This window comes from Xiphophorus maculatus, chromosome 18, assembly GCF_002775205.1.
Source record: "Xiphophorus maculatus strain JP 163 A chromosome 18, X_maculatus-5.0-male, whole genome shotgun sequence".
NCBI classification, from domain to species: domain Eukaryota; kingdom Metazoa; phylum Chordata; class Actinopteri; order Cyprinodontiformes; family Poeciliidae; genus Xiphophorus; species Xiphophorus maculatus.
The window spans coordinates 23,529,434-23,541,991 of record NC_036460.1 but is presented as its reverse complement, the minus strand read 5'-3'; the positions used below and the strand labels follow the sequence as shown (position 1 = coordinate 23,541,991).

The window sequence follows — 12,558 nt, the reverse complement described above, 5'->3', positions numbered from 1 at the left end:
TGGAATAAGTGAAAAAAATCTGAGTGATTAAAGTAAGAAAAGTGTCTAAATATATATATTTTTTTATCTACTTTTGGATCAGCATTGTTTTGAAACGCAAATGTCACCAAAAACTTGCAGAAACCCTGAACAAATAACGTGATAGTTTGCTCCGTCTTGGCTCCTGGTGGTCAGAAAAGGGGCAGACCTCATGTTTTTATTTTGTTTTATTTTAATTTTTTTTCCTTCTCTAATCTTGAATAAGGACTGTGTAAAAATGCTGGAGATGCCTTTTTTTTTTCACTTTCCCAAAAATGCAAATGTGATGACAAATTATGTACTGGTGTCGGAGTAAGCATAAAACATATTCAATAGTTCTCATGTACATAGGTTTTTGTGGTGCTACATATGCTATAACGAGGCAGATCAGAAAACGTGGCGGTGGAGTTTAGTGGTGGAAAGGCTGCACACTGCCATTGCTGTGGCTCAAAGTGAATGGAAAGTCCTGCTTGCCTGATTTTCTTTATTTAGACTGGAAACCAAAAGGAGGGATGTTTTTTTTTTGTTTTGTTTTGTTTTTTGTTTTAAAGAGCAAAAAGTCTGAGATCCAAGAGGTCATTTCCCACTGCCTGCTCCTTCAGTGTAACAAATTGATCTCTGAAGGTCCCTCCCTCACCCTGTCAGCACATATGATTTCATCTGTTTGTGTTTGCTCTAAATGCCTGTAAGTTTACAGTCGAAAAAAAAAAAGAAAGAGCGCTTTGCCAATTGATTGGAAATGGAGACTTTACAGAAGGAAAACGGATGTATAGGCAGCTTAATAAATCCGAGACAGACAGCCTGCCTGCGTCTACATGTACTGTTATGCTGCAATAGCATTAACTGAATAAGAGCTTTCCTATTTTTCTATGATGAGGTGAATGTTGCTACGTGTTTGTATTTTTCCAGAGTTCTCCGTTCGCCGCTCACATTATCCCTGTTATGAAATGCAATACTTACAGTATGAACTTAATGTAGCATATCCTGCAGTGATTAGACACACTGCTACTCTGTGTCAAGTGTGATGATGTATTGCTATACCTATCCACTTTTGTTACAGTATTAAATATAAATACGTACATAAATATTCATAGTGACATTTATTTTGAGACAATCTTGATGAAAAAGCGATAGCTCGGAGGTGTACATGTTTTTTTAATTTACTGATGATGAACGGTTTCAGAAAACGTCTGTCTCTTCTTTTTATTGTTTTTACAATTTCTATTTCTTTTTTTTTTTCTAGGAGCAAAACATTTACCATTTAGTGCTTTCCGAATATATAGAAACAAAAACAAATGTGAAATATTTTTGAACTTATGCCCAAAGAAGATTAATTTAAACATGTTACTTGAGGCGCATGGATGAAAATATGTCGTGTTCAGGAGCGTTCTCTGACCTTATTTGTTTGTTACTCCTGAAAAAACAAAACCAAACAAACAAAAAACAGAAAAAAAATATATATATGAAATATTTAGAGTGTTTCCTTTACTCCAGCTCGCTGACTCTTTCTGTGCAGACATTAGCCTCTGATCCTATTTAATGTTATGAAAAGTTTACATTATAATGCTTTTCCTCTTGATTGTAAAATGCTGCGGGAGCTTAAACTTTTGCTGATGGTTACACTACCATTTGAAATTTGTGAAGAAAACGTAAATAAAAATCATATTATAAAGTGCATTTTTCTTAAGTTTTTTATTTGTTTATTTTGTCCTATTTTTTTGTTTATATGTTTTAAACTACATATATGTGATATCTACGGAAGAGGATTAGGGCCACCGGAAAAAAAAAAGAATTCTGAGTTTAAAGTCAGAATTCTGACTTTCTGACTTTAATCTCAGAATTCTGACTTTAATCTCAGAATTCTGACTTTCTGACTTTAATCTCAGAATTCTGACTTTAATCTCAGAATTATGACTTTCTGACTTTAATCTCAGAATTCTGACTTTAATCTCAGAATTCTGACTTTAATCTAAGAATTCTGACTTTAATCTCAGAATTTTGACTTTAATCTCAGAATTTTGACTTTAATCTCAGAATTCTGACTTTAATCTCAGAATTTTGACTTTAATCTCAGAATTTTGACTTTAATCTCAGAATTCTTTTTTTTCGGTGGCCCTAATCCTCTTCCGTAGATATATATGCTTAATTTGAAATAAAATCTTTAAAATAAATCTTTTATTTAATGGCATAACTACGATAACCTCACATTGAACGCAAATCTGACGTTCAATTTACTGGGGTAGAAACCAAATATTAAGGAAAAAAAAAGTGACCTCAACTGTTTGGGTTGTCTCGTGTGGATTGTGAGCCTCTCTCGCCATCTATCGTCAATAAATCAGAACTGCACCCAGTGACAAAGCCCATTGCACCGGAAATTGCGTCACCTTCATTACAAACATGGCGACCGTGACAACAGGTGAGAGCGTCAGGGCCCGGCGAGTTAGACACAATACTTGACAAAAACAATAAAACACTCATGGAAGCGTTTGTGGGACATGGCGTCCAATGTCAGTTGTTAACTTTGTCGCGGCGTCGGTGGTATTTCTTGTTTACAGTCTTGTTTTTATCGCTAACGAATGCTTGTTTCTTTTATTTAGCGGCTAAACGATGCTAACATGTACCTGCTGCTGGTGGGTTCACGGTGGCATCTTAACGTCTCATTTCATCTTTATGGACGGAACAACCAGCAGCATAGAGCCGCTTCATCTTTCGTTAGGTCAAGCTGGCGAACTTGTTTGTAAGTCGTGCTGTAGTTAAGATTTTAAAGAGTAATATTCACAATTGACTGGTGGAGATTTCCCTCAGTTTAGCTCAAAGTAGCGCGACATAATAATTGATGAACACAGTGTATTATATGCCAAAGATGACCAAGCCCTAGTCTTTATCTTTGTGGCATTTAAATTATACGCGTCTATTTTGAAAGACTCGTTTTATACGAGGCTACTCGTACAAAAGTAGCCTAGTTGTAACGTATTTGTGTCTTCGCTTTATTCTTCAAGCGCCTGAGTGTTCAAAAATAACTTTGTAGAACGGTATTATTTCTGCATCTTTATCTCTTTATCTGTTTGATAGTTTTTCCAAGATTACATGGTTGAAGCAGAAATGGAGCTTATGAAATGTAAACAGTTCTAGGATCAAAATTTCCACACACACCCCCCAAAAAAGCGCCTTTTGACTTTTAAGAGCCAATCAAAATGTGGGAAAATTGTGGACTCTGTGGGTGTCCGATGGTAATTTAGCCAGGGTGAGAGTTGTCATCTCCCTCTGAGCTCATCGGCTAGTCAGAGAGTGTTGGCTGGTTATTGTTGCGGCAGCTGTTGTGCTTTGCTTCCTTCACTCTGTCTCTGTAACTGAAGCCTCAATATGTTTCATCACTGGTGGTATAAATAACCTCCAGCTGCTTATGGTCAGCATGTGTTAGTCCTCCACACACTGCTGTCTGCTCCAGTTTGCGTCTCACACAGGGCCGTGGTGAGAGCCAGCTTCCCGGCTTACAGTGATGCTGGCAACCATCAATGCATATTTTCAGAAAGCAGATTTTTTATATGAAGTATGATGACTTTTTTTGTTTCCCTGCCCATTTGTACCAGTTTTTATTTCATCATTTGCAGTTCACCGCTCTATATTTTCAAACTGAACAGTCCTGTTTTTAGTCATTCTTGTGTTAAATTGATTTTTAAAATTCTTTGCTTTGTTTTCTGTCCAAAGCCACCTCAGAGTGGATTCAGTTTTTTAAGGATGCAGGGATTCCTGCCGGCCTCGCTGTCACCTATGCAGTTTCCTTTGTGGACCACAGGTAACTTAAAGTCTTCATTAACGTGTTATTAGAGACGTATCAGTCAGAAAATCATTGATTCTGTAAATGTCTGACATTCCAAAACTGACTTTAGCTGATTCCAATTCCAGCCAGCAGATTGTTTTTTCTACTTTCTTTCTATATAAAAAAGAATGATAAAATCTTCATAAAATGTGTATTGTAAATAAAAAGGATTTTCCTAAAAAGAGGAGAAGGTAACAGATTCTCTCTCCCTGTCTGCGTCGTTGGAAATCCAATTTAATGAAGTATTCCAGTTTCTAAGACAGAGGAAACTGTTTAAACGTGCTGAAACAAATGATAGCATAGATATTATCTAGTACACTGGACGAAAATGTAAATCCAACACTTATATTTACTCCCATTTTGTCATGAGCTGAGCTCAAACGTCCAAATCCTTCTCTATACATTGTTCAAAAAAATGTCCAAGTCTGTTAGTGAGCATTTCTCCTTTGCAGAGAAAATCCATCCCACCTCGCAGGTGTGTCGTATTAAGATGCTGATTGCGCATTGTTATTGCACAGTGTGTGTTAGGGTGGCTACAATAAAAGATCTGTCATCAGTTTGTGTGCTGTTAAGCAGGATTTCAGCGCAAACGCATTGCAGAGACATGATGTTTTAAGGTTTTTAAACTACTTTTCCTTACTATGTTACTGATTAGTGCATGAAGCATTGCTAAGAGTGTATCGTGGTGTTCCTGTCGTCCCTCTAAACTAAGTACATCTTTTTGTTAGCTGTGAGATTTCAAACAGCTTGACAACTTTTTTTAAAATCCAGCTGATTCTGTAACTGAAATCAAAAGTGGAAAACAGCTGAACTGTGGTCACTGTACTTTACTGTAGTGGGTTTTACTTTTCTGTTACCCGCTTACATCTCTTCCTGCTCTTGTTCAGTGGCATATAAGTAAAACAAGAAGATTGCTTTATTTATTAGAAGCTTTTAATAAGTTTTTTCTTCCTGTGACTTTTCCATTTTCTATGCTGACAACTTCACAACTGAAGGATGTTGTTTTTAGCAGCAGTTGATAGTGCTTGTAGTGTTTAGCTGTGGTGAAAACATAAGATCCAATTTTTAGTTTCCATCCGTTAGATGTCCAATCGCAGCCAGTCTAACAGAAAACCAAATTATTCCTCTTGGCAGCCAGTTTCTCAGCGCATTTCTTTATTATATTTATGCATTTATCATCTCCATAATGTTTGTATCTGATTTTATTTGCACTGCTGCGTCAGAATCCAGAAGAACATGCTAATGGACCTCAGTAAAGACATCATGATGGACCTCGGCATTACAGTCATCGGAGACATCATTGCCATTCTTAAACATGCCAAACAGGTGCACAGGCAGGTGAGGCAAGAATCCGTGTTTATCTTGTAGCTACTTGGCTGTTGAGTTTTACTTCACCAAGCACTTACCAATGAAAACATTTCAACACGGTTGAAGGGATATAAAGTGCTGTGAAAATGTCTCCCTCATGCACATGTTTATTATTATTATTATTATTATGTTTATTTTTTCTGCTTAAGTGTTTCTTACCATGAATGCAATTTTTAATTCTGTTAAAAAGTAATTCCCACCTAAAGCCTGAAAGTTCCTGAGATTAAAAACTTTACCAAATTGAATAAACTGAATTTGACTGTAGTAAAGTTAGTGGTTTGTATTTGAATTACAAGAAGACCCAAAAGTTCTTCACCCTACAATTATTCACCCATTAATTCACACACTGATGGTGGTAACACTACACCTGCAAACTGGATGTAGTGTTTTGTAAAGTACTTTGACATTACATTAAAAAAAAAAAAAAAGATTAATATACTGAACTGGAAACCAAATAGTTGTCTCAATGAGTCTCTTATTTCAATAGGATCAATTTTGGCCTGTTGTTTTTTTTTTGACAGAATTGTTTTAATTCATCCCAAAGAATTAAGCTCAGACTTGTGCTAAGTAATACAAAGTCATTCATTTTGGTTTTTAGCCATTGAGAGGTGAAGGAATAAAGTGATACACAATGATTATTACATACATGAAATTAAATGGTTTCAAAATAAATGTTGGACGAACAAACTCTTGAGTACCAAATGAGAATGTGAAGTGTTGGTTTTTCATGTCATTTAAATTTCTAAAATGATATCTTGGTGGTCCTGTTGGTCTTTTTATAAACATAAATTCATGTGATACCTCTTGTTTCCTGCTCATATTTTTGACCCGACCTGAAATTCAGATGTTGTCGGATCAAAATTATTTGCTTTATTGTCGGGTTGGGCTATGTCTACAGTGGCGTGTTTAATATGCCTACAAAACATCTAGCACAGAGAAAAGAAAATCAAATGAAAATGCACATTTTATTCTTGTGTTAATCTGCTTATGATAGACTTAATAGGAGAGTTGGCAGCTTACCATGTTGAGGAAAGAAATAAAATAAGGTGCAGAGGTTAGACTGTAACAAGCATGGTGCATAATAAATGTGCTTTCAGCCTCACCCTGCTTTGCTCTTATCAGTCTCACCTCCCAGACTGACTCACCGGTTGCAGCGACCAACAAACTGGAGTTGGAAGATGTAAAAAAGCTAAAAACAGCAGAAGTTACACTCCTTACTGAAATTACTGCTTTTGTCTAAAAACAAAAGCAGTAAAATCTTGTTTAAAATGTCGGGTTTACTTCTGGCCTATGATTAAAGTTAATTAGTCGGGTCGCATCAGGCTCGGAGACAATGTGTACTGGCTCAAGCCGGGTCGGGTTGGATTTTTTTTTTTAGGTCTGATCTAAACTCTTATTTCCTGCTGGTGTTATTTTCTCAGGACATGTGCAAAATGGCAGCTGAGGCCATCACCTCAGGACAGACCAGTGTCCAGGCTGAGCTCAGAAGAACGGCCAAGACTCGTGAGTAATAAAGATTTTATTTAATTTTTCTGTACGAGACGGAGACCAGAACATCGCGACCTTCACACGGCGTCATATTGTCTTCCACCATAGAGCAGAGAGAGAATGAACAAAGACAGAAGGTAACAGAATGACAAAGGATTTTGTTAAACAACTTGCAACACCATACAAGACAGACCTGAGCAGCAGCGTTACGAAATAACGTCCAATGAAACTGGATGACTGTAGTGCAACCCTTTTTTCGGCATCAATAAATGCAGAACTCTCTTACGGAGGCCGCTTCTCCTAAAGGTTTGGGTTGTGTTTTCATTCCTGCCTCTAAAGTTAGCCCTGTGTCTCTTTCTGCTGGACTTTTAAACCAATTTCAAACGTTAAAAGTACGTTGTAAATAAAAACTTTAGACCTCCATATGTATACTTTATATCACTTGAAACAGTGCAGCCTGAAAGGAACTTGGGTAATATTTTGTTCTCTTGATATTATAGATGTTATTAAGCAGATTGAACCCCTAGTTAAGATCCTGGACCTTTCATTACTACTGACTAGAAAAAACTTTTGCAACATGTTTCCCCACAAAACTCATCATGTGATTTCTGTAGTTCTTGTAGGTTTTCCGTGCTGGCTAAGAGTTCATTTTGTATTACACTTAATATTCCCTGCCACAAAGTTTTATTGTGCAAGTTAACGCCAGGCAGCTTGAAAAAGGTGATGATGAACCAAAACAGTGATCGTATCGTTTAAATATATCCTAACGACATTTGCATTTCTGACTTTTCCATAGTTGATTTAATTTAATAATTAGGGGTAAAAAACTGAGACAATATTGACAGATTGTCATACTTGTGTGTTTTTACAGCTGCTACTCGTATGATTGCCAACGCTTTGAGCCATGACTCCCCTCCCGCCACGCCAGTCCGCCGACCCATTGACAACCGGCTCTCGGTCACAGTGTCCAACTCGCAGGCAAACAAGAACAGCAAAGCAGGTAGATGACATGTTTGAATTAGTTTGTGTTTTTTTTCACCCCTTTTTGATATTTAGTTGTTCTTCCTGTGGCGCCGTTTGATTCCTGTGTCTTTTTGCCAGTCGTAAGCCAGCCAGCCGACGAGGGGAAGCCTGCAGCAAAGCGCCGACGTGTCACAGCTGAGATGGAAGGCAAGTACATCATCAACATGCCAAAGGGCACCACGCCTCGTACACGTCGAATCCTGGCCCAGCAGGCCAAGAAAGGTAGGCCTGACCCTGCGGCCTTGCCGACAGCCTAACTAACCAACAGCAGCACTCAACTAATCAACTCTAAATGCCCCTTTCGGTTATTTAACCGGCTTACCAGTTTCACTAATATTCCTAACTAGGGTAATTATCCTTCCTTCATTCCTAAAATCTCTGACCTCACAAACTCTCTGCAAAATCTGAAATCTTTGCTCTTGCTTCGGCCTTGAAGGAATTTCAAAAAGTTTCATAAAGAGCTCTTAAAGAGTTCGCAAAATAATTTCTTCAAATGAATATTTTCTTATGCTGTTTCTTCCTTAATTCTTGACACTTTTTGAACACTCGTTCTTAAAATATTTATGGCAGCACTTCTTTTTTTTTTTCATTTGCAAAGAGAAAGCAAATTTTCCAGTAATGTACCAATCACAGATGAACGAAAAAAGTCGTGTTAAAATTTAGGCCCAGAGTTGACTTAGGATTTTATCAGTTTAGCCCTATTATACAGAAGCACTATTACTTTTTAGTCTTAATGAACCCTGAATGTAGAAGAAGTGAGACTTTTTACACAGTGGCTTCCAAAAGCATTCACACCCCTTAACCATTTTCACATTTGGTTACAGCCACACACTTCAAAGTATTTTTATGGAAATTGATGCGCCAGAAGCCAACGAAATGTATAATAAAGATGCATAGTTAATTATCTGTATATATATATATGTATATATATATATACAGTACAGACCAAAAGTTTGGACACACCTTCTAATTAAAATGGGTTTTCTTTATTTTCATGACTATTTATAAGGCAAGAAATCCCACTTATTAACCTGACAGGGCAGGTTGACCTATGAAGTGAAAACCATTTCAGGTGACTGCCTCTTGAAGCTCATCAAGAAAATGCAGAGTGTGTGCAAAGCAGTAATCACAGCAAAATGTTGCTACTTTGAAGAAACTAGAATATAAGGGGTATTTTCTGTTGTTTTACACTTTTTTTTGTTTAGTGCAAATTTCCACATGTGTTATTCATAGTTTTGATGCCTTCAGTGTGAATCTACAATGTCAATAGTCATGAAAATAAAGGAAACTCATTGAAGTAAAAGGTGTGTCCAAACTTTTGGTCTGTACTGTATATATATACATATAATTCTTAGATTTAAGGCCAAAGATATTTAGGCCTTAAATCTTACATTTGAAAATTAAATATTTGATTAAATTCTTTTGTGTGAACCTTGAATTCCTAAGATGTATCCCAATTTGTGCTTCTTCAAATTTTTTTTATTTAATATTTCTTAAGTAATGTCCTGATAGCATTAGTTTGTTCGCAAAGGACTTTCAATTGCTATGCACGTAAATTAAATAAATTACAATATTTATTTCAGTACGTCCAACACCAAGTGAAACAAATTTGGATTAATTTTGCAAAGACTGCTGTTTTGACTTCCGTGTCGGAAAAAGACTCAATAAACCTTTTGTCTAGCCATTTATCTTATATAACCAAGAAAAAGAAAAAACCCTCGCATAAGTGGTAACTAGGGCTGGCTGATGTGACTTAAAAATGAAATATATATTTTTTAATGCTAAATTCAATTCCTAATTTTAATCAATGTTTTTTCTCATTTTTTTTCTTAAAATGAATTTAAATGACAAAACATATATATTTTTTACATTTATTTAAATTATTTTTTCTTTGAGTCAACCTGAATTCAAAGATGAAATAAATAGAAGCTGTAAAACACACTTCTCAAACAAGATGGTAGTTCTTGGGTGGGCTGACATCGCTCTGAACAATGAAAAGCTAAGATTAAAAACATAAATAAATCACAGTTTTCCTAAAAATAAATCTCCAAAAAGAGAGCATTGAGGTCATTGCTCAGCCCTATTTTCATAAGCTGTGACCTTTGTGTTTGACAGAAACTGTTTGTTTCTCTGAAACAGGCTTAAAGCGTACCTCTGTGTTTGAAAGACTTGGAGCCGAATCGATGGCAGACACGACGACCAGTAACAGCAAGGTGAGTGCGGTCGCTATGACTTCCAACTGAAACCTGGAGTAAAGCTGTGACCTAACCTCAGCGTGTTCTGGCAGCCCACCGGGGTGTTCAGCCGCCTGGACAAGGGGAACAAAAGCGGAGAGATGCCGAAGCCAGGAAACACGGACGCAAACACGGACGAAGATGACGAGGACACCGACGGCGAGGGCTCTGTCCTGCAGTATGCCGGCGTCCTCAAGAGACCCACACCGTCGAAGAAGAAAGCGCTCACTTCCAAGGCGCCCCCGATCACCCTGCGTCGCCTGGGTGGGAAATTCAAGCTGCTTCCCTCCGATGCTCCCACCTCCTCTTCTACCTCACCCCCAAACGGCCTCCCACCGGCCAAAATCAGCGTTCTTCAGAGACTGGGCAAGCCCCCCGCCACAGGCGCAGCGGTGGCGCCAAAGTCCGCTGACACTCAGGACAACAGAGTGACGAGCACCAGATCCAGAGCACCGGAGAAATCCACTTCAGCCAGTTCAAAGGTCAGCAGCAGCAACAGCCCAGGGGGAGGAGGGGAGTCTGCTGGGGCCAAGATGGACGTCAAGGCTGTCAGTGTTTTCAAAAGACTGGGCAGCAAGAAACCCTAACGTCGTGATTCAGACTCTTACTATAGAGTTTGCAGCCATCCTCCTTTTCCTTCGTACAGGAAGGCAAGTTGGTATTATTATTATTATTATTTAATGTTTGTTTTTTTTCTCCTGCTGCCATTGATAAGTCACTTTTATTTGGTCTTGGGACTTTTATTTAAAAACTTTAGTAATGCCGTATTTTCATGTTGCTTTTTTCATTGTGTCATATCAGCCTTTTCTGTATTTTATTTGATAAATTATGAGCATGAGCTGAAATGCTGTTCTAATTTTCCCGGTTTACTCAACATACAGGTGCATCAAAACGAGTTGGAATGTCATCAAAAGTCGTTTATTTTAATTATTCAGTTCAAAAAGATAAGCTCAAATATATATTCATTCCACCCACAGTAATATACTTTACTCTTTTATTTCTGTTCACTTTAGTCCTAAACCTAGAATTTAGTGTACTCAGACACCAAAACATTTAAAAAATATATTTAATACAGAATATAGAAAAGTTTCACCAGAATATAGAAAAGTTTCACTTTTTGAATTGAATTCATGAAATCTGCTTTTCAGTGATATTCTTGCTCTTTTAAATGCACCTGTGTAAAGACTGCTGCCTACACTCTCCATTGAACAATCCTCAGACTATGCGTAATTGTTGAAAATGTCCTAAAAATAATGTATTAGTTAGCTGGATACATTTAGATTAGCTCTCAGCAGTTCGACACAGTACACATCCCGAGATGATTAAGGAATTTAAATGTGTTCTCCGGACCTGAAAATACCTCCTGCACCATTATCATCATCAAAGGCTTCTGAGCTTTTTTAGCAGATATAAAAAAGGTAAGAAAAAATGATCATGCTGATAAATCCTCATTGAACCCTTAAGACTAGAAGAGCAACATGCCTCTGCTTCAGCGCTTTGTTGGAGTGGTCGTAGCACCTTTTATCCTTTTGACCACAGGCAGAGCGTTTTCTACAGCCTACTTGAACCCGTGTGAGTAGAAAACCTGGTCTGATTTTTGTATTTCCACCTGGACGCTCTGGTGTAGAACCTCAGTCATCAGTTCACTGTAGATACTTCAACTCAGTCCTCTTAGAGATCGTTCGAAGCTGCAGTTGGTTGCACTGTAAATATTTTAAAAATGTTTTTATGGTTTAAAGGAAAAACAAAGTAGAGCAAAAAACATCAGCATTGATGATTTTGTTTTTTTTTGTTGTTTTTTTTAAGATATTGAGGGGGAAGAAATGTTCTGGTTTTGAACAAATTGTGCTTGAAAAAGAATAGAAATGTTATACTCAATGTCTGCATTAGCCTGTAAAGGGCAAAGTGAACACCCGTTTCCTATGAAAACACTTGAGCACCTCATTTATCAATAAACCTTTTCAACCTCCGGTCTGATTTTTATGTTTTTAACAGAGACATCAATGTAAGTTGAGACAGTTCATCTCCATGGGGGAAAAAAGCATTTAAAATTGCTGCCTCCTGTTGCTTGTCACTCTAAAATACTCCGAAATCATCTCACTTTAAACGTAGAAGATAAAAACATCTGTGGATGTTTAAACAGAGAATTCCTGAAGATCAAGACCGGTCTTGACTCCAAATTGTAACTATCAATTTAAATCTTTGCTAAAAGATAAAACAGCCTCTGCTTCTGTTCAGTGGACAGACTTAAGTGCACTGTTGCTTCTTCTACAGCATTTAAGAGAAGGTATCAGCCAGCTAATTAAGCACACTTGAATAATTGATTATCTTTAGTAGTTATCTCCTCTAGAGCAGGCGATTCTGTTGGTTTGTGACATAATTTGTGGGATTCACTTTAACCTCAATGGTTGTGGAAAATCTGGACTTCCTTTGCAGTCTCCCTGTGCATAGTGTAGGGCAGAAATTAATTGTTTGTTTATATTACAATATAACTCTGACTCTTACCCCAGTACTGTAAGAGATTATTGCAGTCATGGCAACAGTATTTGGTAAGTGGAAAGCTGATTTAAAGGAATCTTAAGGTGCAGAACATGAGTTCAAGCAGAT

At 37.4% G+C, this 12,558-nt stretch overlaps 1 protein-coding gene across 3 annotated transcripts; it reads left to right on the top strand.

Moving 5' to 3' along the window:
* The first annotated feature begins 2,394 nt into the window (after positions 1 to 2,394).
* c18h19orf47 (chromosome 18 C19orf47 homolog) lies at positions 2,395 to 11,921 on the top strand. 3 transcript variants are annotated; one of them, XM_023352066.1, is made up of 8 exons: positions 2,395 to 2,434; positions 3,727 to 3,814; positions 5,062 to 5,176; positions 6,628 to 6,709; positions 7,566 to 7,694; positions 7,796 to 7,939; positions 9,857 to 9,930; positions 10,005 to 11,921. In XM_023352066.1, the coding sequence occupies exons 1-8, from the start codon at positions 2,416 to 2,418 to the stop codon at positions 10,536 to 10,538; spliced, it is 1,185 nt and encodes a 394-aa protein (XP_023207834.1). In that variant the 5' UTR covers positions 2,395 to 2,415; the 3' UTR covers positions 10,539 to 11,921. The 3 variants fall into 3 exon arrangements, with proteins under 3 accessions (XP_023207834.1, XP_023207833.1, XP_023207832.1); XM_023352065.1 differs by lacking the exon at positions 2,395 to 2,434 and adding an exon at positions 2,443 to 2,755 and having other exon boundaries at positions 7,796 to 7,864; XM_023352064.1 differs by lacking the exon at positions 2,395 to 2,434 and adding an exon at positions 2,443 to 2,755.
* The last annotated feature ends 637 nt before the right edge of the window (positions 11,922 to 12,558 follow it).